A 23,423-nucleotide genomic window follows, 5' to 3' on the forward strand; every position below is an offset into this window, starting at 1 on the left:
CTTGCGACGCTGGTGCTAAGTCATCGTCACCGGCGGCCTTTCAGCCACTTGCGTTCAACCGCGGTTGCTAAGGCGCTCTGCCGTCGAGATTTTCAATATATGCGTCCCTGCCTCTACTACGGTCGCTACTGCTCCCACAGAAACATTCGTGATGGTATTTACAAGGTACATCGCCGTAAGGCGCGAGAAAGCTATGGTTCGCCACGACTGACTTAGCCCGCTGCTTCACATATTTTACCGCGCTGGAAGCCAGCGTCTGAGCGTAAACAAACTCGACCGCACTCCGCGATGCACTACAAGAAACGGAAAGTTTAAGGCACTTCATATACTTGGAAACAAGGTTTTCATTGACTGAAAGCGTACACTGTGCGAGGCTGAGAAGGAAGGTTACATGAAGCATATTTCACATCATATAGCAAACAGAAATGTTCTGCAAAGGCATCAGCAGTGTTCGAGACAACACCACTATTTTCATGAAGAATACGTACATCTTTGGCACTCTATTTAGAAGAGTGAGAGCCCACAAAGCTCCAAAAATATTTTGAATTCTGTGTCACGCTGGGTTCAACACAATGAATGTGGTCGTAGTGATGATTCTAATAACAATAGTAACAATAATAATAATTAATAGTTAAAGCCCCTTAAACTTCGTAGAGTAGTGACACTCTCCTCCTCCACCTTCGCTCCTCGTTTCTCTTCTCTTTTCACGCCCCCTCCTCGACCGTGGCGCCGTCTACACTGCTCGAGCGCAGCAACGGCGCCAAGATGCGCTTCTCGCCACGCCACTCCGTAGATGCTTCTGGAGCAATAATGGCGCTGATGCACAGCGCGAGTGCCGACGTGATGTTATCAGGCCAATAGCGACGCGGCGTCGACTTCGGCCAGAGCGCGCGAGGAGGAGGCGACATTCTTCAAAGCGTGGCACTACTTTACGAAGTTTAAGGGGTTTTAACGCTAGTCACTCATGGTGCTGGCGATGGCATAGATGGCATCAGCTGAGCGCGGCGGAGTATTGACTCTCATTAGGTAACAAAAACAAATCTCGAAGGCTACGCTTTTGGTAGCTGCGCCCGTTGAAAGGGATTACGAAAGCTACAATGCGTCAGAGCCGCAATGCATTTGCAGTAATCTCAAAGGCTATGTTTTTCTGCTTAAGGTGTCGAGAGCGTTAGCAGCAACTAAAAACCCGAAAATCAGGTACCGCATATTTCTAAAATAAGTAAATATTTCACTGTGTAGTAATAGAATATTTTAAAAACCTATTTTTGTTTACGTAGATGCACGTTGATGCGTTAGAGCTTTGGCAAAGCAGAGCCCGGTAGTGATCCAATCCAATCCAAGCTCTAGCCATCGTCTCGACACCGTTTTAACGTGACAGCGTTAAGGGGCGTCGTCGGCGGCGTTAGCCGTGAACGAAAAATGGCAGAAGGCAATTCATAAATAAAAAAACTTGCAAGACGGGCTGGATGGGAATCGAACCAGGGTCTCCGGAGTGTGAGACGGAGACGCTACCATTTAGCCATAAGTTTTTTTTTTTTCAATGCTTCAAAGCGGGCAAAAGCACCTCTAGTTAATGCGGTGTTGCCTTAGAAATGTGCCGCAGAAAGTTATACTGCGGTGTATATCGGTAATTATGAGCATGTAAATTACAGAAGTCGCAGTTAAACGCGTAGCGAAGTACGTTTCCGCTACATTTCTTCTGCGCTTGGCGCACACGCAGAGCCGTCTTGCGGCAAACACAGAAGACCCCCTCCTCGCAATGTACGGCGCAGCCGCGACAGGTGGAGCACCACTCGCCCGCTTCTCCCCTTCGTCTCGTTTGAGCGCATTGGAGCCGTGCCGGGACCGGTGCGGGGATGCCCCAATACCCTTGCGTCAAATAACTTTTCTCACTCTCTCCCCTACCAACTTCGAGAGGTCGTCCCTCAAACCCTCGTGTTTAGGCGTCGCGGCTCCTCTTTAAGCTCACAGCGTGATTCCTAGGTGCAGCGTCCGATGCGGGACGCCTCTGACGTGATCGCTGCGCCGTAGCGCGTCTGGTGGGAAAGCGTCCCCTGTGATGTGTGCCGTGCTGCTGGCGAGGAGTAATGCGTCTGTGGTGCTCCTAAGCGAGATATAGGACGATCTCATCGTGGCGTCAGCCCCATGATCGCGTCCGCCTTCATGGCGCGTCGCGGCCCGGCTTTCCGTGCCGATCACGATGTTTGGCTCGCGTAGATCGTTTCTCCCTCCGAGACACCGAGTTGTTCGGTTCGTTCCGCTTGCTCAGGCGCACGTTTCGTCTTTGTGTGACTCAAGAGCATGCCGAGCGAATGAGTGGGCTGTGCGAACGGGGTGCGATAACGCTATCGCGCTCCACTCTTGAAGGCGAAGCTTAAGCGTCCTCCAGTTTTTTCATTCCGTGATCGTTTTGGCAGCGGAGCAGCGGACATGTGTTGATTCGTTTGTCACCTTCCGTGCCTACCGAAGTCTCCTGCCCAGCTACTAAGGTATGACAGCTACATCGATTTCCTTTTTAAATCGTTTGAGTATTGAAATGTGTTTTCTTCACAGGTGCCAGCATGCCTAGACTGAGGGAGAAGCCGTAGACGCGAAAGAGAGCGTCGCTGGAAACAAAGACGATATTCGAGGACTTCAGATCGCGCACCGGCAGCCAGCAGTCAATGGCTCGAGAATTCGCAAGTCTAGAACTGTTGTTGTGCCCGTACAACCAGCCCGGATTCCGAATCTACAAGATGCAGAATTTATCCTGCGAACGCCCTTTGGACAAACCCGGGGCTGCGCCGAAAGACACAGCGCCCTAACGCTCCTTTGACAAGTCAAGATGCTGCGCCCCTAGACAGCGGAGTCCTGTGGTGGAGCATCGGCGAGCGACATGTCTAAACGTGCAACGAAGTGCTAGACAGCCCGGCGCCGTATTTGCTTTCCCCTGGAGGTCACCGCGCGCGGCAGGCTTGAAGCGGGTGGCCAGCGCGGTCGCTGGTTGGACCTCTGGGACGACCGTCGAGTGCTGGCTTTGTATTGGGCTGTTTGAGTGACAATCGTTTCTCGGGGCTTTATAAGCCCCAACGCTGCCGCCTGGAGAACCGGATACACCGAACCACCGTGAGCCGAGTGCCGCTCTCAAGTGGAGTGTTACGCGTTGAAGTCTTGCCGGACGTCGCGGTGCGGGAACAGTCGCGTTTGGTGTTAGCTCTCGGACCCAGTGTCGATCCGACCTTGTCCTGTATAATGACCTGCATATAGTCTATAAAGTTCCTATTGTTATTCTCAACCACGCCTGACTCGGAGTCTTCGCTACCGACTAGAGAGCTGGCAACGCTTTGTCACGAAACGGGTGACAGAGCCAATTTCAAAAAGTTCGACCATGACCTCCAATTTCAAAAAGTTCTACCATGCAGTTACCATGCTGTTATGGTGAGCATGGCAGAATTTCTCCCTCTGTAGTCGGCATTTTTGCTGGCCCATCAAAGCCTGTTTCAGCAAATGATTTTCTGAGCCCCCTTGTCAGTGAGCTGCAACAGCTTCTTTCGCATGGAATGGTTTTTCAGCAGTGAGTAATTGAGGTTTCGGCAACATGTTTTGTTTTACATGCACCAGCACGGTCGTTTGTTTTTCGAATTAAAGGACACACTGGGTATTCTGGGTGTCCAAAGGCACAGTATAGGGCACATGCAGCAGCAGCCGACTCTGCTTTCCAACAAGATCCTCCACTTCGCGCACTGATGATTCATTCAGGCGTCAGACTGACCCTGACCATCACCTGGGCACCTCAGTCTTGACGCTGCTTCCCGTAGACTGCATTGCCTCTGAACGCCTTGACTACATGCACCTTTTGTGTCTGGGAATTATAAAAAAATTGCTTAGTGCTTGGTTAGGCGGTCGTTTAGAGGTCCATCTCGGACCTGCAGAGCGTGGACGGTTGTCTGACTTTCTTTCTTTAGCTCCGTATGTTCCTAAAGAATTTTCACGCAAACCTAGCAGTGTAGCAGAGGCTGAGCGGTGGAAGGCAACAGAATTCAGACTACCTCTTCTCTACACTGGGCCTTGTTACGTTTCACCTACGACGCGCGGTATAGCCGGCGCGGATGCAACGGACGCCGGGGCTTCGTTCAAAGCGGCGGACATTTTGGCCAGTTCAGCGCTGCCGCAACGCCTACTGCCAGGCGCGTCCAGGCATGTTTCACTGCCACGTGTCTTCGTGTGTGCGTTTGTGTGCATGTTGGTGCCCACGCTTGTCAAAGCGCGGCCGCCGGGGAGAGGAGCTCCCCAACTGTGAAGCGAGGAGGTCTGACCGGCGTCGGCCCGGCGGATGCGTCACTTCTCGTCTCAACGTGTCCGTGCGCCGCCGTCACGTGCGCCTCATCCCGAGCCGTTCCTTCTTGCCCTCGACTCCGAGAGTATAAAAGCAGGTGCCCCCGGACGCCAAGTGAGGCTTCGATTTCTTCCGTCGAGTAACGTGGTCTCCCGTTCTCCACTTCGGTCGACCTGACCGGCCGCTCTTTTGCGATGCTAGAAAAAAAAAGTTGTTCTGTTAGCAGTCGACTCATCCTTTGTCAGGACCTTCGGATGCTTCCAGCTGTGCCCCAGGCCGCCAGGCCAACGCTACCTTAGGGGCTTGCGACCCATTTGCAACAGCCTGTAGTACTCATGCCTGTTCTGCCTTCAGATCTTCACATGAACATTCTTTCGCTGCACTGTGCAGTCTACATTCTGGCAAGTCCTAGCCTGTGCCGGCATAATACTGATTATGCCGAGTCTCTTATTCAGCCATTTGTTGAAGCTTTTGCAAAATTGTATGGAAATGGCCAGGCTTCCTACAATGTTTACTGTGTATTACATCTTGCAAATTATGTACGCAAGCATGGACCGCTGGACCTGGTCAGCGTATTTACTTTAGAAAATATGGAGTTCCTCAAGCGGCTTCTAAAAAGTCACAGGACCGCACTTGCCCAGCTGTGACCGCACTTGTGACGCTAAGCTCAGCACTACCGCGCCCCGCGACTTCAGCAACACCACTCAGAACTATGCCTCTGAAGGTACGTCCGACAGACTTTCTCGCGCTTGCGGCGCTGGTGCTGAGTAAGTCATCGTCACCGGCGGCCTTTAAGCCAATTGCGTTCAACCGCGGTTGCTAAGGCGCTCTGCCGTCGAGATTCCCAATATATGCGCCCCTGCCTCTACTACGGTCGCTGCTCCCACAGAAATATCCGTGATGTTATTTACAAGGTACATCGCCGTAAGGCGCGAGAAAGCTATGATCCGCCACGACTGATCTAGCCCACTGCTTCACCTATTTTACCGCGCCGGCTGCCAGCGTCCGAGCGTACACAAACTCGACCCCATTCAGCAATGCCGGCATGCCTACGCACAAACGCCTACAACACGCGCTAAGGAACCTCCTGACCAAAACCGCGAGCGACGAAAAGCCAGAGCAGCAGCCCTTCATAAACGGTACGGCGATGAATAGAATGCAATATGAGTAGATTGCAACATGGGTAGCGGTTGCTTACGCAACCCCCCCACCCCCACCCCCTTAATACAGGAACTACCCCCGGGAACAGACTCATAGGAAGCGGAAGAGATCGCTATAGCGCTAGCGCTCGGCAGCTAGCTCAGCAGTGCTACCTACATCCTGAGTGATTCTAAAGCTGCACTGCTAAATTATGCTAGGGGCAGAGTTCACCCTGCCACCTTCCACGTACTGACCCAGAACCCGCCCTTCTCCCGCAGCACTGAGCTCATCTGGGTGCCCGCGCACTTGGGAAACCCTGGCGATGAGGCCGCCGATTCTTTAGCCCAAGGGTCGAGAAACCGGGCACAGGCGGACCTCATGGGGGGTTTCTCGAGGTAGCGAGCGTGTACCTTCGCTGACTTCATCGCGAATGCTCGTGCCGAAAGGCAGATACCCCCCCCCCCCTCCCCGCTATCCCCTCACTACCAGGGAGCAACACTTATGGCGCCGCCTGCAAACGCGCACGCTACCCACTCCATCCTTCCTATCCATTGCCGACCCATCCCACGTTCTTGCCCTCTGTGCAATGCGCCGAAAGCAAACCTCACCCTTACATATACTCCTGGTCTGCCCGGCTTCTCCTCCCCCCGGAGGGCCGGTGCTACTCCAAACCTGGGAGAACTGGGAGATGTCACTACGCTCCACGGATCCGGCAAGGCAGAAGATCGCCACCAACCGGGCTGCCAGCGTCATGGACATGTTAAACATGAACGTTTGAGCGCAGTGGGGTCGTGCGGGGACCCAGGGGGCCTGGGAGGTCCCAAATTTCTTTGCAAAATAAAGTTTTTTTCTCCTCCTCCTCCGTAGTGCCTAGGCAGACTCATGTATTCAAGGAGCAAAAGCCCCCAGATTTTCGCTCTTGCGACCGTTACTCGCGCCTGCGCACAAACGGCTGGCGATCCCTCGTATCATGGAGGAAGGAAGTTTCCTTCCTCCATGCCTCGTATGAACGTTTCCTCCTTCCGCACGCCCTTCTCCGCGGAGAGAGGCCCGTTGCACCGCGCAGGCGAGGAGATCGCGCGCACCGAAGCAACACCACATTGGTCCGAGTCACCAACGCGGCGCCCGGATTCTTCGGCGCCGGCCAAGTGGCCGCCTCTCTGGCGCCTCACGTAGGCGCCCTGCCGTTGCGGATATTGTATGCTTTCTAAGGGGGACGAAGAAGCGATAGGAGAGGAAAGGGGAGATCGCCGCGCTTTCAACAACACTGCAGTGTCAGCGAGGCATATAGAATTTGCGGGACATTTGTCAGCGCTAGAGCGATCATAGGTACGTTCATTGGTTCAATTAGTTGTACATATTCCGCTTGTGGTTGACTTTGAGGCATGAACCCGAGGCAGTGGTGTGGTGCCGACAGCGACAATATTTGCGCGTAACGTCACCGCAGCGCGCGCTCTCGCCGCAGAAGTGGCCGCGACTGCTGGGAGCTGCGGCCGAAGTCTTGCGGATTACTTGCGTGCGTGTCTTGGATTACAGTAGCGTGCTTGCTGCGAGGAGGCAGTGAAGAAGAAGATCATGGTCTTCTTTCGTTTGCCGGCTTTGTGCAGTTCAAGGTTACGGTACATGTGAGGTTGCATTGCGGTGAAGGCTTTCATCGTGTGCCGAGTGACCGTATATACCTTTTGTTGCTGAGGGTCAGCATTTGTGTTGCGGCAGAAGCTTTCGTGAAATTATCAGCGCAGGGATCGGCGTTGACTTACTGCCACGAGCAGCACTTCGCATTAGTGGAAAGTTCGAACCCGCAGCTTTCCTTCGTCGTTTCTGTATCCGTGACCGTCAGACTTCTGTGAGCAACCGGACTGTGCGCTGTTGTGCAGAGCGGATTCTGAGCTGAAGACGCTGTCCAGCGGCCCGTGACGCTGTGCATCCGTGTGATCAGTGTCATGAGTGTCACAGGCATCGTCGACGGCCCGTGCCAACCCCGAGCCCTGACCAAGCGCAGCTCGGGCAACGCCGACTGGAAAGCGGGCCCCGCGACTCGTCATCAGATGCCCTGCTACGAGGATGGACGCCGCCACTCACCTGCCCGAGTCGAAATGCTGAGGAACTTGGACGCGGTGCCCTATACTGACCACGGTCTGCGCTCTGAGGTAGACCGTCTGCTACGCTTGCCACTGCTCATGGGCCTGCCATCGGGACCTGTTTTCCGAGGTACTCCGAGGCTAGGAACTTATGTTCCACGCCACAGGACCTGTTTCACGCCTCCGGGACCTGTTTTCCGAGGTACTCTGAGGCTTGAAACTTACGTTTCACGCCACCCTCCCTTACTCATTACCGTAAACATTTACGTCGTGCATGCGTAGAATATCAATAGCTTAATTGCCTGATATGCGTATTATGTCAGTGGTATAACAGCCTCACGGTATAAACGCCACAATTCCTTGAATTGCGCACAAAAACCGCGAATTTCATTGCTGTACCAGTTTCCTTCATTATTTTTCTGTACACAATTCTTTAACAGTGCGGAAACCTACCCGCTTCAACAGCAATGCATTTCGTTGCAGATTTTGAATACTTATTTCCTGAAACTGGTGAAAGGGAAAAATCTTCTTGCAATAGGTTTGAGCAGTGGCTGCCTTCGACTAATCAATGAAAACATTTCCCATAACCTCATTATTTAGAACATTCACGTACATTTTGATAACTAATTATTGTATAGCCGATTAAACTAAATTCTGATGGTGGGACCGCCCCTGTTATGAAGCTGGTCGGTAAAAATGACTAATTTGTCTAGAATACGCTATAAGTGTTTTTTTTAAGACGACATATAGCTAAAAAAATATCACTGCCCAAGCGCTCCGTACAGATAGTTCAGCAGCGAAGGTGTAATGTGCGGTCCCTGTGTTTATTACTGGCTTAATCCCAACGGTTCATTAAACGCGGCTGCAAGGTAGGTTGCCGGGATCGCATATTTACAATTGCTCATGGAGGAAGGAAACTCAGGAAGGCCCTACCCTCTCCGCGCGCTAGGAGAAAAGTGTGGAAGAAATGACGTAGTAGGTTCTCCTTTTTTTGCTGTTTTTTTTTAATTTCTTTGCTCTAGTGGCCACGCCTTTCGGGTCACAATGGCGGCCTTGTTATGGTCTGTGCGCTGACACGTGTTGCTCCGTAGGTTTCGTACCGTGGCAAAGGCGCCGTACGTGCGGGCAGGTTTGCGTTGGTCTCCGTGCTTCGTTGCGTTGTCTTATCTGGACCGTGCTCTGCCGGATGTTGCTGTGGCCAGGTGGGACAGGAGGAACTAAAGTTCGTGAAATGAACGCGCATGCAACTCTGTACGCAATGTACCGCGCCCCGGCAATGGCAACGGACGAAGGAATATCCGCGGGAAATTTTGCCCTCTTTGTCGGAATCATGCTAACGTGCCATCGCAGGCCGAAACCTACGCGTTTCAGAATCTGTACAATGAACGCCTTGCAGGTCAGTGATTCCTGCTTTTGACAGCGCATGGTGCATTTGCGGCACGTAGAACGTACGTTATGAATGCATAGTTCGTGTTCAGTAACAACTTGCTTTTGTGCATATTAAAACACATGATGCTTAACTGTTGCTTGTTCCTCGCAGTGCTCGCGACAGCACGAAGTCTTTTAAGCAGAGCGCGTTCGAGGTTCATGGCGCACCTGCACAGGTGTGCCTCAATACACGTGCTGATAGAGCGTTACGCAGAACATGCGCATTTTGTTGCCCTCGGCACCGTGCGCCGGCCCGCCGACGCTTCATCCTGGAAGATGGGAAAGAAGCGGCTGCTTTGACTTAAGGAACGAATCCTCCCTACCGCAGGCGTATCTTATCTGTGCGCGCGGGAAGCGCAGGGAAGTGAAGGTTAGCAGATGCGCTGCAAGAGTGAGCAATTAAGGCTCCACAGAACGCACGACCGCGAACACATCAAACGGCTGTCACATGGTCCCACGTAGGCCGGTTCTACGCTTGTAATGTTCTGCACCGTGCGCCGGCTATCGCAAAACTGTGGTTCTGTAAAACTTCACTTACCGTGGGAAGAAGGCACCTCACGTCGCAGTCAATGAATCTAAACGCGGAGTTAGAAATGACATTCAGCCTCCTCGCCGGCGCGCTGTCGTAATGTGCGCGTCTGAAGTTTGTTCAATAAAGCACGACGATACCTCAAGCCACAGCGAGAATATGTGTTTGTGCTCATAAACTCCAAATTGATCGCAAATAGGTCCGTGTGTCGTACGTGTCTCCAGTGCGTTCTTGCAGAGCAGTGAGAATGCGTTCATTTTTTTCCTATCGCCAGACATCACCTTCTTTTAAAAACACGCAAGAACTGGGCAGCGGCCGGTACCTGCGGTTGATGAGAACCAGGGTGTCTACCAACCGGGAAAACCTGGAAAACGGGGAATTCTCAGGGATTTTGAGTAGTCTGGAAAAACTCAGGGAAAACTCAGGGAATTTGTGCTTCTATCAGGGAAAATTAGCTGTAATTTTTTTAGAGGGTCAGAAGTCGCGGTAATGCTGGCTCGAGAAACAAACAAGACTCGTAACGAATGGCTGGAGAATGGCTGGAGGAGTTGCCAGTGTACAGTCAACGACCGACTTTCCAGATTCCCGATACCTCGGACGTCTTCGCGGCACCACCACGTACCCCAAAGAGTCAATGTATCATAACGTCTGAAATTTCAGACGCAAGAACTCTTCGCCGTCCGATTTTCTAACCGTTTTTCGCATAGAGTTTCTCACTACATTACCTAGAGGGAAATCTGGCGCTGCTGTGCTGTGGTATGCATGGGAATGCCGGTGTACTGTGACTTCGGATTGGCATCGTTCTCGTAGAGACAGGACACCTTGAAGACGCGCTTGGCAAGTACCGTTCCGTCTGTCACAATGATTCATTTTCTACTAAAACAGCACGTGAAAAGCTGTTTTAGTTTTATTATTGCGCGAGAACATGTTTTGTTTAACTATGAGAACTTGTTATTGTGTGTACGACTACATGTTACGTAAAAGGTATCAGCGGGCCGCTAAAGTTGGAGGACAGACGACAAGGTTCGCGCTCGCTTTGAAACAGTTGGTCGTCTGTTCTTGCTTTTCTTTGCTCGGTCATGCATTGTGGGTGAGTAAAGATGTAATATGCGTGAATGGAATCATCTTATGAAGATTTTACTTTGAGAACGCGTTATTCGCGTACCCATATCCACGTTTTAGACGAAGCCTTTTACAACACCAGCCAACACGAGCCTCGCAGACACATATACCGTCATTCCCATGACGGCACGGTGCCCCCTTAAGAAACTCCCATATACGGTGGCGCCAGATTACCCTCTAGGTGTTATAGTGAAAAACTCTATGGTTTTTCGTGATCGCAGGTCCGAGACGGCATTAATGAAAACCACCACCACTGCTATTTTGATTACCTCGCCGCCTTGAACCGGTGCTCTCGCACGCAGATCCGCTGGCAGCCGTAGCTACCACTGCGGCAACGCTAGGCCTAGCTGCTTCGACGTTCGCTGTTAAGCTTCTTGTCGTTCGGTGCCGTGATTCTTCATTTCTCCGCTGACAGCAATAATTTTGTCTTCGAAGCTCGGAAAGCACGGCGCATTGCTTAGTGCTCTTTCCCGAAAATCTGCTTCGCCGCATTGCAGTTTTGTACCGCGGTGAAGCGTAACAAGCGTAGGAAGGGGCAATTGTCGCGGGACACTGTATGTATTCCCTAATTTTACACGTGTGCACCGGCCTCACCTGTCACAGTAGGAGCACCGATATGCCTAATAAGTGCACTGACAGGCATTCAGAGCTTTTTCAGACGTACATGTGTCGATTTTAGCCCTTAAGGGCAGTAAAAGAGATGAATTTGTTTTTTCGGACTGCCTGATTTTTCGGAAATTTTCGCAGCCCCTATGGGGACCGAAAAATTGGACGTTGACTGTAAATTGACCAAGAGCATTCTTCAAATGGTCCATGGGGCGAACGCGCGGCGAAAGGAGGACGAGAACAGAAGGGATCGACGCACTGAGGAATGAACGGGGAATTAAGTATGCGACCGCTTCTTTGAAGGAGCCTGCGCTCAAAAAACGAATTGTTGGCTGATACTGAGATGCAGGTGTCCCTCATCCAAACCAAATTAAACTCTTTAAAGCAGTGAAACACAACACTGAGGAGTCTTGCGCGAGCTGAGAGTATGTCAGGACAGTTGCATGACACTGAGCACGCTATCAGTTGATAGAAATAGCTCATATTCGAAAATATTTGCTTCTGTATGCATCTCCTTTTTATTTGTAATGTCCAACTCGATTTGAAAACTTTTTCGAAGACATTTTATTTGCTGTGCATTTTAATAACCCCCCCCCCTTATATTCTTTTTTTGAATAACATAAACACTACTCCTTAGTATTCAAATTGGATTAAGTCGGTTTTCTTTAAAATTTGTTTCATATGCTTACTAGAGAGTGACAGCATAGGGCGATATGGTTTCAGCGCGACTTGACATAAAACATAGTTCTGCATCACTCCGGGAATTTTGCAAAAGCACTCAGGGAAAACCTGGAAAACTCAGGGAATTTGGAAATGTCAACTTGGTAGACACCCTGAGAACAGTTCAGTTGGCAAGCCTTATAAGGCATGTTTATTTTAATAAAAGCCGGTAAAAGCAGCCGATTCGACCTCACGGCCCAATTTGCGAATTTCATTATGAACTTCTTTCAACATGACTTCGGCAACGGTAATGCAATGAGACATCGCAATTGTTTAGTATTGCTGCGGAGCGCGCGTGTCCGAGCAGCCCGGCTGCGCGCAGCGCGGCGTGGTTTCGCGAGAAGTGTAAACAAGAGAGGAGAGCTGGCCCGATAGGCGGAGCAACGCCATTAGCAACGCCAACTTCCGGCTTCACTTTAGCTTCACAAAAAGTCACGTCAGGGCCCCTCCTGAGTTTCCTTCCTCCATGAATATGTGTGTGCCTAGGCACTACGGAGGAGGTTTCTTAGCGCGTGTTGTATGCGTTTGTGCCCTAGACATGACGGCATTGCGGAGTGCGGTCGTGTTTGTTCGCGCTCCGCCGCTGGCTGCCCGCGCGGGGAGTCAGTGGGCACGGACGCCCCATTTGGTGATCGCTGTCTGAAGGGGGGGCAAGCTTCTGACTGGTGTTGTGTAAGTCGCGGGTCGCTTTTTTGTCGCGACAATAAATTGGATTTTTTACAAGCACTGCTCCAGGAGGTCACATGTAACCAGCAAAAGGAGGCCTCAAAATAGCATCTAAGGTTATAATAAAGGCAGGGGGCGCAGGATCTCCAGGGCACCCACGGGGTTGCAGGGGAGGGGGGGGGGGGGGAGTGCCAGAGCTGGGAGCAGGGCGGCTCGTGGGTTGGGGATAGGGAAGGCCGAAGCGTGCCAAGGGGGTGCTCGCTTAAAAAATTGGCTGTCCGCCATCGCGGACAGCCGATCTTATTCACCCCTGGCACGCACAGGCCTCTGCGAGCACCAACCCACGGACCAGTCGGGTTCTAGCTTTGGTGTACCCGTTGCCGCTTTTGTGTCGTGGAGGCGCCGCCAGTAATGCGAAATAATGACACGTTGTTTCAATTGGTAGAAAACACGATTGAATAAATATAATTATGTCCAGCCTCCAGCTTGCGACGCTAAGTTCAGCACTACCACGCCCCGCGACTACTGCCGGCACGCTTAGGGACAAACGCATACAACACGCGCTAAGAAACTCCTGCATAGTGCCTAGGCAGAGTCATATATTCAAGAAGCAAAAGTCCCCACATTTGCACTCTTGCACCCGCTCTTACTTGCGCATGCGCGCAGACGTCCGGCGTCTCCACAAGTGCCACGCCCCGCTGTACCTACTAGCAATTGTAAATACGCTCGACGGAGAGCAACGATGCCAGTACTGGCGCAGCCAATCGTGCAGCTCTCTTTCTCTTTTTATCTATTGCTTGTTCAAGATACCTAAATTCTAGTCCTTGAGCTGTTATACTCGAAATGGCGGAGATTACTTGCAAGTGAAATCGAAATGCATAATCCACTTAGTAATAAAATTTCACTGTGTTTTCAACAAATTAATTTGCCACACATATAGCCATTTACGATTTGTAGCTGGTGAGCTTGCAAGGCGTGCACGCTGGAAACGAATTCTCGGGATGACACCAGTTCGAGATAATTTCCGAAGTGGTGGCACAAAAATATATTAGTTGTCCCGCTACTTTCGTGATTCAATGCATGAAACGGCGTTTTGTTTAAAAAAGCGTCGCAGTTTCGTCCGAAGGGCTCATTGATAGCGATAGCAAAGTGATAGGCGATTACACGAAATAAGGTTCGTAGATGCATCGGACGTATAAATTGCAGTAAACATTAACTTGCTAATTAAATTAACAAGCGTGGTGTCACGTGCACACCGGCAAACTTCAACAGATCTCGCTCGACGACCACGAACACTCGCTGTCACAATGCGACGGGAAGCGTGCATCGGGCTTGGCCGCGTCTCGGAAACTTGAGATTACGTGATCTCGAACACCAGGCGCGCGAGAAGACAACGCTCATGAAGCCACCAGCCATCTCGGCTGCCTTGATTAGATTTTTTAACGTCCTTATTTTAAAAAAAATATCTCAGTGCCCTTCCACTCTTTGAAGAAGGATGACCAGCGAAGCTATGTAATGTGGGCCCATTAATGGCGAACTGCACCTCCGCCGCGGGTCGGCCCGGCATTTCACTATGGTCGGGATCGGCCCATGTATGGGAAGTGCTTAAGAGGAAGCTCGGGCCCAACTCCAACGCGGCCTATTCAAATACATGTCAAACGCAAAAATATTTTTCTGAGATAACCTCTGGACTGATTTTAATGAAATTTGTTGCATCTGAGAGAGAAAGTTAAATTCTAGTGACTGTTGGAAGTGGAATTTCGATTTAGGGCTTGCCTTTTGTTAAAAAAGATTTTCAAATATACGACAGTTTAAAATATATATAGAAGCACGAAGTTTACAAGTTCATAGCTCTGCATCAAGAACAGATATCGCGGTTATGTAAAAGGCATCCATTAGATCATTCAAAACGGACAAATTCGATACGTCAGTTTACATCTTACGTGAATGTGTTACGTTGTTTACAAGGGTTTTGCAAAAGGTTTATTTCCATATCACTAAACTTTTTGATATTCATGTGTAACTTATCAATTTTGTCCGCTTTAGATGCACTATTAGATGCAATTCACAGAATTGTATTATCGTTTCTCGTTGTTGAGTTAGAGCTGTAAACTTGATAGTTTCGTTTTTGAAAAATTTTCGGTTTTTGACAATTTTTAATAAAATAAAACGACTACCTAACTTAAGAATTCGAAATCAACAGTCACTAGACTTAAAGGTCTTCTTTCAAATGCAACAAACCTCGTCACATTTGGTGCAATGGTTGCCGAGAAAAAGGAATTCTCCTTTTAGATGTATTTAGATAGGAGCACCCGAGCTAAAGCTTTCTCTTAACGCCTGCTTCACCTCCGCCGTGGGTCGGCCCGGCATTGCACTATTTTCGAATCGGCCCACGTATGGGGACTTTTTTTCGCTTACGACAGGAAAATTTCCTTGGACGATAGAGGTATGCAGCTTCGCTCTTAAAAAAAAAAAGAAAGAAGAAAGCCCTCATCGCCTTAAGCATTAGAGGCGTGTGTGGATGCCTCCTACGGGGGCTTTGGCTATTGTTTTCGTGGAATCGCATTACCTTTGCACCTACAACAGTAGCCACGGCCAGCCTAAAGGAGAAGACGCGTAGTGCTTCATACAGGCGGTTTCGATCCGCCGTGGTTGCTCAGTGGCTATGGTGTTGGGCTGAGGAGCACGAGGTCGCGGGATCGAATCCCAGCCGCGGCGGCCCCATTTCGATGGGGGCGAAGACACCCGTGTACTTAGATTTAGGCGCACGTTAAAGAACCCCAGGTGGTCGAAATTTCCCGAGTCCTCCGCTACAGCGTGCCTCATAATCAGAAAGCGGCTTGGGCACGTAAAACCCCGTAATTTAATTTTATAAGGTTTCACTCGCGCGATAACTGCAGCCCAGAGTGCGCACCCCCAAGAAACTTCCGATCGCGGGCCTTACCAGTCTACTGCGCCGGAACACAAAGCGCGTTTTTAAGTTGTTTTACTGGCAGAAAGTCTATTTTAAGTTTTCAGATAAAAGACATGCGCATTACGCCTCAGAACTAATACATAAAAATTTTTGTGTAACTTAGGGCAGCATTCACTTGTAAAATTGCTCTTATCTACAGAGGAAAAGTGTTGAAGATGTTTTAACGCACTTTTGCTAGTCAATATCGCAGCCAATGCCTTTCTTGCTCGCTAAATTTAGCGGGCTACGTCAATGAGCATCATCAGTTATTTGTTTAAACTGTTGCTTCAATAGAGGAATTAAAGTTTAGGGAAATAATAAAACATACAAACCGAATGTCTACGTGTTTTTTTGTTTTACTTCGTACCGTAGCAAGAGAGATCTACTTCCGTTTCGTCTGCTTGTTCCCACGTTGTGCAGCCGTGCGCGGAGAGAACGAACATGTGTAATTTTCTACTCTGTTCCAACGCCGCGATCATGCTCCGTGATCCGCTTCCGTCTGCCTCAGTGTTTGTGTGGCACGGACATCGCTATTCAGGTGCTCTCGTGCAAGTGGAGAGTGTGTCTATGTCTATGAGTGTCTGTGAGTCTATGCTGGCGGTGACAATCGCCTCCTGAAATATTTGTTTCGCGGCACTCTGCAGATATTTCTATTTTAGCTATTAATGAATTAATTTGAAAATTCTTGTGGTAGGTCACTCCTTAGAGGGCACATAACTTTCAGCGCGTAACCAATATTTGCTATGTGGCCTGTTGACTTTGAGAGGAGAGGAAAAAAAAAATCCGGCAGAACCCTCTTCACGACGACCGTCGACGTTAATGCGATTGGCCTTAAAGCAATTTAGTCAGTCATCGTATTGCCAACTGCTAAACGCGTCATATATGAGGCGTGTATGCAGCCGCGCTCCTCTCTCGCGCTAAGATGATGATGATTAATGTTATGTCACGGCATGACATGTCTCGTCATTCATGTCGCGCTTGCCATACATTCATATCACGCTTAATTTCCATGTTATGGTATCCACGTCGTTCATGTCATATGCCGTGCGTGCATGTCAAGTCATCAATATACAGATATATATCCCGTTGAAGAAACGGCCACGACTAGCCAGATATACTCAAATTACCTAAAATAGGAAAGGAATGCTAATCGCATTAAAAGAAAGAAGGAAAGACAAGTGGAAGGAAATAGAAAAGTTCGAAGGCGACGAAAGAGTTTACAAACAGACGTCATAAACAACATACCCGATATGGAAAAGTGGCGGTAATTCGCCGAGGACGACATTGTCGTCAAAGTAAGAGGAAAGCGCATAACACAAAGTACGAGCACTACAGAACAGGGTCTCGTTCTGTGGTTGAGAAGAAATATAGTATAGCTGTGTGAAGCCGCATATAGAGTTGAAACGAGTCCTTTTGGAAACAAGAAATCAATAAACACAGTTCTTGCAAGATTAGGTTGCTAGAACCTGTTTAGCAGTGCGCAGCGACAACTGTGGAAATTTGCACAGTCCCACAGCAAGTGCCCAACTCTTTCGCGGTGTGGTTCACAGACGCCCTTAATCTACATAGGGCAACGAATCGGATTTAGCTTTGGTGGGCTTGTATACCTGTGCACGCATGGCTTTCCCGCTTCAATATCTACGGCATGCCTGATGATGACTTGTGTATTTTGTCTACTGAGGCCGCTGTCGCTATATACCGTGTCTAGGTTCGCAGGTGACACCTGTAAGCGAAGCGCCAGCAACGAGCCAGGCCGCAGTGAACGCCCCTCAACGACTGTCAAGGACTGCATCCGGGGCGCCAACGAGAATGGCGACGAGCTCGAGTTTGGGTCAACCTTCTGCGCCGTCTTTTGATGGTTGCGCCTTTTGCCGCACAAACGGAGAGCGCCGCTCCTTCTACTTGAACCATACCCTGCGTGAAGACAGCGGCCCTGGGTTCGTATACCAGCGTACATACAGGGTGTTTTGAAGGGAATAGCTTTTTTTTTGCGTCTTTCGACGCTTTGCGTGGTTCGTTGGTGGTCGATAGTCGGGAATCGGACATGGGAAAGAAAATTTCGTTCGTTCAGTTATTTCGCTTACGCTGACAAGCATCGTCGATTGTTACTGCACATTTTTTTTTTACGTTACCATAATTTTTAAATATCGCTTGCGGCATGTGTTCTAAGAATCGCCTGTGGAAATATGTTGCTCTACCTACATTATTTAAAAAAGAATGCTTCTTTATGCGTTGAAGCTCAAAAATTACTTACACTGCATTATGCCGCAAATTTTGGGAATTCAGATCTCGAAACTGGTGGATGGAAACAACTTTATTCTGAATCCGGCAAATTTGACGACCCGGGCTCAGGTCTCCCATGAGGGGACTTCGAGGCCTTGCCTCGTCACCGCCTCTCGGGCTTGCTGGACAGCCCACTCTTGTGTCTTGAGGTTGGAGCTGCGCAGAGCGGCGGCCCACTTCGACGCAAGAGCCTCCGGAGCTACTGCCATTGTAGCTGATGTAACCCGACACTCCCACAACATGTGTGACAGCGTCGCTCTAGTCTCCTGACATAATTTCCAAAGAGCAGTCGGGTATTGCGCGGGGAAAATGTGCTGCAATCGCACCGGACTGGGGAAGGTTTGTGTTTGCAATTGTCGCCAGATGACTGCCTGGCGACGTTTCAGCCTGGGGTGAGGTGGGGGCAACAACCGCCTGCCTAGCTGGTAGTGCTTGGTGATGTCATTGTACCTGACCAGGCGTTCTCGCGTGTTTTGAGCAGGTGAAACCTGTGTGACATGTGTGACTGTGTGAACATGTGTGACAGCGTCGCTCTAGTCTCCTGACATAATTTGCAAAGAGCAGTCGCGTATTGCGCGGGGAAAATGTGCTGCAATCGCACCGGACTGTTGGAAACTGGTGTCATTCTCAGAATTCGTTGCAAGTGTATATAAATTTTGAAGTCACCGTCTACAATTCGTAAATTGCAATATGTGGGTAAAGAATTTAGTTTAAAAGGGGGCCCTAAACCACCCCTCATGCTTGATGAAGAAACGCCGTCCGCGGATAGCATACGCTGCGCTGAACATCTCAGCCAAGTTTTGCAGTCGTGCACTGCGCGTAGAGCTTGCAAGTGGAGCGCGAAGTCACCTTTTTCTCAAGTGCTGTCTTCAACAGAACCGCGCTCCTCAGTCTCTTCTGGACGACTTATTTCGTAATATAACACATTCCCATACGTGGCTGCTATTGGCCAGTATCTGACATCAATCAAGAAGGGTGTTCGGGTCAGTGCGCCTCTTCCTACTGTTACTGGGTATATTTATTGAAGCAGTTTATAAGTAGGCTGAAGTAAGCGAAAATCTTCTTTGGAACTTAGATAATTTCTCCTTTCAGGAAGAAGTCTCCTATCGTCCGCTCACGCTCGGCCGCGGTCGCCCGCTTAAAGGGCCCCTCACCAGGTCTGGCCATATTGAGCTGACAAGCACAGAGCCCACATTGCGCGATAACGACCGTGTCTGCAAAGTATTACATCGCTACGCGCCGCGGAAAGGCCTGAAATTTCAAACCGAACGCTGTTTTCCCTTTTACTCGCGGCCGCCGCGCTCTAAGCCGGAGGATGACATACTCGTGTACCTGCGCCTACGTACTAGTGTCCGCAGAGGGACGTCGCTCCTGGTGACACGTGACTTCGAGAATTATTCAAGACAACATCTGTTATCTGTGAGATACGTTGCTTGCATTGACGATTTGAAGTTTAGAGAAATAATAAAACACACAGACTGAATGTCTGCATGCTTTTTGTGTTACTTTGCACAGAAGCAAGAAAGATTTACTTCCGCTTCGTCTGCTTGTTCCCACGGTCGTGCGGTACCGTGCGCAGGTACCGAAACCATGCCATTTTCTACCGTGTTCCAGCGCGGGATCATGCTCTGCAATCCGGTTGTTCTGCCTCAGTATTCGTGTAGCACTGAACTACACCGCTAGTCATATGTCGTTGTGCGCAGCGAAAATCGTGCGCTGCGCGAAACGGTAACAGCTCGCGCGCAACGCCGCCAACAAAAGTAGGTAGCGCCTAAAAAAAAGCGAGGGAAAAAAAAAGGCGAAGGCGGTGCCCGTGACGTATGTGTGACGCGATCTTCGAGGTCCGGCATGGGAGAACGTAGGGAAAGATTTTCGCTTGCGGAGGCTAGACGGGGCGAGTGGAGAGAGTGTCTCGCTATGCACTGGAGCTAGCGCCCTGAAATCATGGGTTCGCGGCACTGAAATATATTTATCTTGGCTATAAATGAGCCGACTTGAAAAATTTTTGCGGCAGAACGCTCGCTAGAAGACACGTAACAACTTCCAGCGTATAATCTAAATTTGATATGGGCCCTGGTGACGGGCCCTTTAAGAATTAAAGTTTGGCCACCCTGCTTGTCGGCGTCGTAGCCGTTGGGTCTCGCTAATTTCGTCTAGTTTTCAGCATTCAACTCTAGCCTCGAATCATGCTAAACTTAAGGTCAGACCACTCGTGCATACTTGCTAGCGCGCTCTCTCTCTCCTGGCCACTGCTGGTTAGAAGCCTTGGTAGACTGTTTCCTGTTGATCTATTGATGGCGCTTCATAATGCGGAAGTTGGATCTGGCTACTGTCCGTCGGTTAAGCTGGTGTAGGACAAAGCCGTTCCGCACCACATCGCACAACCAGAAAGTAGCATATGAGCGCGAGCGCGAACTCCAGCCCTGTCAGGCACAAAGCAAACGCTGTGCATACGCACTTCAGTTGTATGTAGCTTCGGCCTGATACGTAGCATAAATACCACGGTCACCACGGGGTGCCGCGACGAGTCCGCTGGCTGAGCGTATACTGCGGCTCGCTGAGGACAACCGCGTCCGGCGCGTCGTAGGTGCTAAAATCGGAAATAGCCGGGCAAGGGAACAAGGGTTCAGGATCGCCAGTCAGCCTCTAGAGGCTGTGAAGTTGTACGTTTAAGTAGGTCGATTACCCACAGGGGACCTTGATCACGAGAAGGAAATGTGCAGAAGAATAAAAATGGGTGGGAGCGCATTCGGCAGACATTGTCATATTCTGACTGGAAGCTTACCATTATTATTAAAAAGAAAGGTGTACAATCAGCGCATTCTACAGGTGCTCACATATGGGGCAGAAACTTGTAGATTGACAAAGAAGCTCGAGAAGAAGTTAACGACCGCGCAATGGGCGATAGAACGAAGAATGTTAGGCGTAACGTTAAGAGGCAGGGAAAAAGGCGGTGTGGATCAGAGAGCAAACAGGGATAGCCAATATTCTAATTGACATTAAGAGAAAGAAATGGAGCCGGGCAGGTCATGTAATGCGTAGGTTAGATAACCGGTGGAACATTAGGGTTACAGAATGGGTGCCAAGAGAAGGGAAGCGAAGTCGGGGACGGCACTAGACTAGGTGGGGTGAGGAAATTAAGAAATTCGCAGGCGCTAGCTAGAATCGGTTGGAGCAGGGCAGGGGTAATTGGAGATCGCAGGGAGAGGCCTTCGTCCTGCAATGGACATGAAATAGGCTTATGATGATGATAATGATAATGACTTGAACTTCCAAAATCAAATTTTAAGGGCGCGCAGCGATGACATTCAGTAGGCAGAGCATTGAGGGCACATGCTGCTCGGCCGTAGCCTTCTCAGTGCAAGTCATTGATGAAGAGGAAGCACCGCGTTTGGTTGCCAGTAACTTCGCTTCTGCTGAATGCATTGAAATAGTTCTTGCGGCAAAGTATTTCTGTAATAGGGAAATTTAACTTCGAATGCATTTCTCGACTTCGATAAAGAATGGTGTAGGGCCCAATTAGCGAACTTTGTTACTTAGCCAAATATTTATTTTCATTTCTCGTGCAGGCGATGTCTACCTCAGAGTGTCATCTATGTCAAGAAACAGAGTTGTGCTACATGCCGCGATTGAGTGTTAACATGTTTGTTAGAGGAAAGTTACACCCGTATTTATCGTTTTGCTAGTAATGTGCCCTGCGCCGACCTTTGGCTGTACATAGGCTTGAACTCATTCAAGTGTGGCCGTGTCCACAAGACCAAAGGCCATAATAGAAAAAGGGCTCAGAGATGCCGAGCCTCTGCAGAAAGCGAAGTGGACAACAGCAACGTTGCTAAAAAAGGCCACTATAATATTTTTGTGTTGCAGTTATCGCTCTTTCAAGTTTTCTGCTGCTAGTGCGCTGCGTCCATAATCTTCGTTAATAAATTACGTATGTATGTAAAGGGCGTGTGTAAACGGCACGTGGCGGGTGCTTAGGATATTGAGTTTTACAGAAATAGTTGCGGCAGCGGACAGCGCTTTGTGCTCTGTATTGAGCACACTCACTGAGCATGCGCATAATGACTGCGCAGGTTAAGGGGTCGCGTCACCTGTCCCGTGCTGAGGAACTACCAGTGTCCCCAGTGCGGATGTCCGGGAGGAGATGAAGCGCACACGCTGCGTTACTGTCCGCTGAATCGGGACTACCTGCCCCCCTCGGTGTACAAGACGCCGCGGAAGTCGAACGGACAGCCCCGCAGGCGACCACGCGGGCCTCAGCCACGGCGCTGAGGTTCCGACGGCACGCTGTACAAACCACAGGCGCCGCAAATTTGCGTCATGAGTCCGCAAACGCGACAAAGCTTTCATAGCGAGAAGCGATGGAGCAGCGAGCAGTGGCATTAAATTATAACGCTGGCGAGTAGCCAGGGACGACGCGAGCACATGGCACACAGTGAGTCAGGGGTCTTAAGTTCTTTATGTATAGCTTTTTGAGAGCATTATTTCTATTTAGTTCGGTGCGCCATTTGACACCGTCAAGCAGTCTCGAGAAAAAGAAGTATTGTCCATAAATGCGTGTTTACTGCAGCCCTGGCTGCCGCACTCAGGGCGTTCATGCAGTGAAGCATGACATATTTATGTTGCTGATAACTGGTGGTTCTCAATGGAGGATAGATGAAAATGAGCGATGTGGTCACGCATAAATGAGAAACGGCGGCATGCCATATATGGATTAAACGACGTTGTAGTGTTGTCTGCCGTTACGTTGAGAACGCAGCAATAATCTTCTTTATTAGGTGTGGGTTTTGTTCATGCCCACCACCATGTCCGAGAAATCGTAGTTTCTTTGCATCAAGCTACGCCGCCACAATGGCGAGGCCCGGAACTGGAGCGGGTGGCATTGCATGAAATCACGGTGAAATTTCACGTAATCAGCAGCAGTACCACAGAAGGAACGGCGCTTCAATTACATCGTATATGTGAAACCACCCTATAGTATAAGTGGTGGTTTAGTTATCATTAATCATTACATTCGCGTGTAGTGCAATTATGTGGACTAGCGCGTATTTGTCACAGGAAAAGGAGCGGTTACTATTAATTAAATGTAACGTCATGCAATAACTCTATTGAATTGAAGGAATGCGTTGACAGGATCGCGCATTATTGCATGAAAAATGATCTAGCCGTGAGCTGAAAGAAAGCAGCTCCGTTGTTTCCAGCCCTGGGAGCTGCGTTGTTTGTGTCAAAATGAAATGTTTGTAGGTTGTCACTTCGATCATGCGCATGATGCGTGGCCATAATATGCAAGTGTTACGCGGTTTCCTTTTTATTCAAAGTACACAACATTAAATGGCTGGCTCAGTAGCTCGGCAGTGTTTGTGTCTTGTTCTTTTTTTTTGAGCATTTGGAAAAGCAAGCTGTGTGGCTGTGCCCTGGACTCATCAACGTCAAGTCCATTCTACAAAAAAAAAAAAAATGCTGGACCTCAGTTCTCAGCGAGCAATCTAAGCACGCCTGTCTTGCGTCTTCATGTCATCCCTGTTCTATACATGTCAAGACGGACTAAGGCGACAACAACATTAAGCGTACTTGTGGGCC

The 23,423-nt window shown here is 49.6% G+C and overlaps 1 protein-coding gene across 1 annotated transcript; it reads left to right on the forward strand.

Moving 5' to 3' along the window:
* The first annotated feature begins 7,316 nt into the window (after positions 1-7,316).
* LOC135909778 (uncharacterized) lies at positions 7,317-23,197 on the forward strand. The gene is made up of 3 exons (XM_065441844.2): positions 7,317-7,738; positions 17,269-17,497; positions 21,917-23,197. The coding sequence occupies exons 1-3, from the start codon at positions 7,399-7,401 to the stop codon at positions 22,113-22,115; spliced, it is 768 nt and encodes a 255-aa protein (XP_065297916.1). The 5' UTR covers positions 7,317-7,398; the 3' UTR covers positions 22,116-23,197.
* Positions 23,198-23,423: the final 226 nt, after the last annotated feature.

This window comes from Dermacentor albipictus, chromosome 4 (assembly GCF_038994185.2).
Source record: "Dermacentor albipictus isolate Rhodes 1998 colony chromosome 4, USDA_Dalb.pri_finalv2, whole genome shotgun sequence".
In the NCBI taxonomy this organism is placed as follows: Eukaryota; Metazoa; Arthropoda; class Arachnida; order Ixodida; family Ixodidae; genus Dermacentor; species Dermacentor albipictus.

What these genes read in the sequence shown, in the direction of transcription:
- LOC135909778 (XM_065441844.2), top strand. Translation starts at nt 7,399, where the DNA reads ATGAGTGTCACAGGCATCGTCGACGGCCCGTGCCAACCCCGAGCCCTG. An exon ending in TCCGGGACCTGTTTTCCGAG is followed by an intron (nt 7,739 to 17,268) that starts GTACTCTGAGGC and finishes TACCGTGTCTAG; the next exon opens with GTTCGCAGGTGACACCTGTA. An exon ending in CGTGAAGACAGCGGCCCTGG is followed by an intron (nt 17,498 to 21,916) that starts GTTCGTATACCA and finishes ATGACTGCGCAG; the next exon opens with GTTAAGGGGTCGCGTCACCT.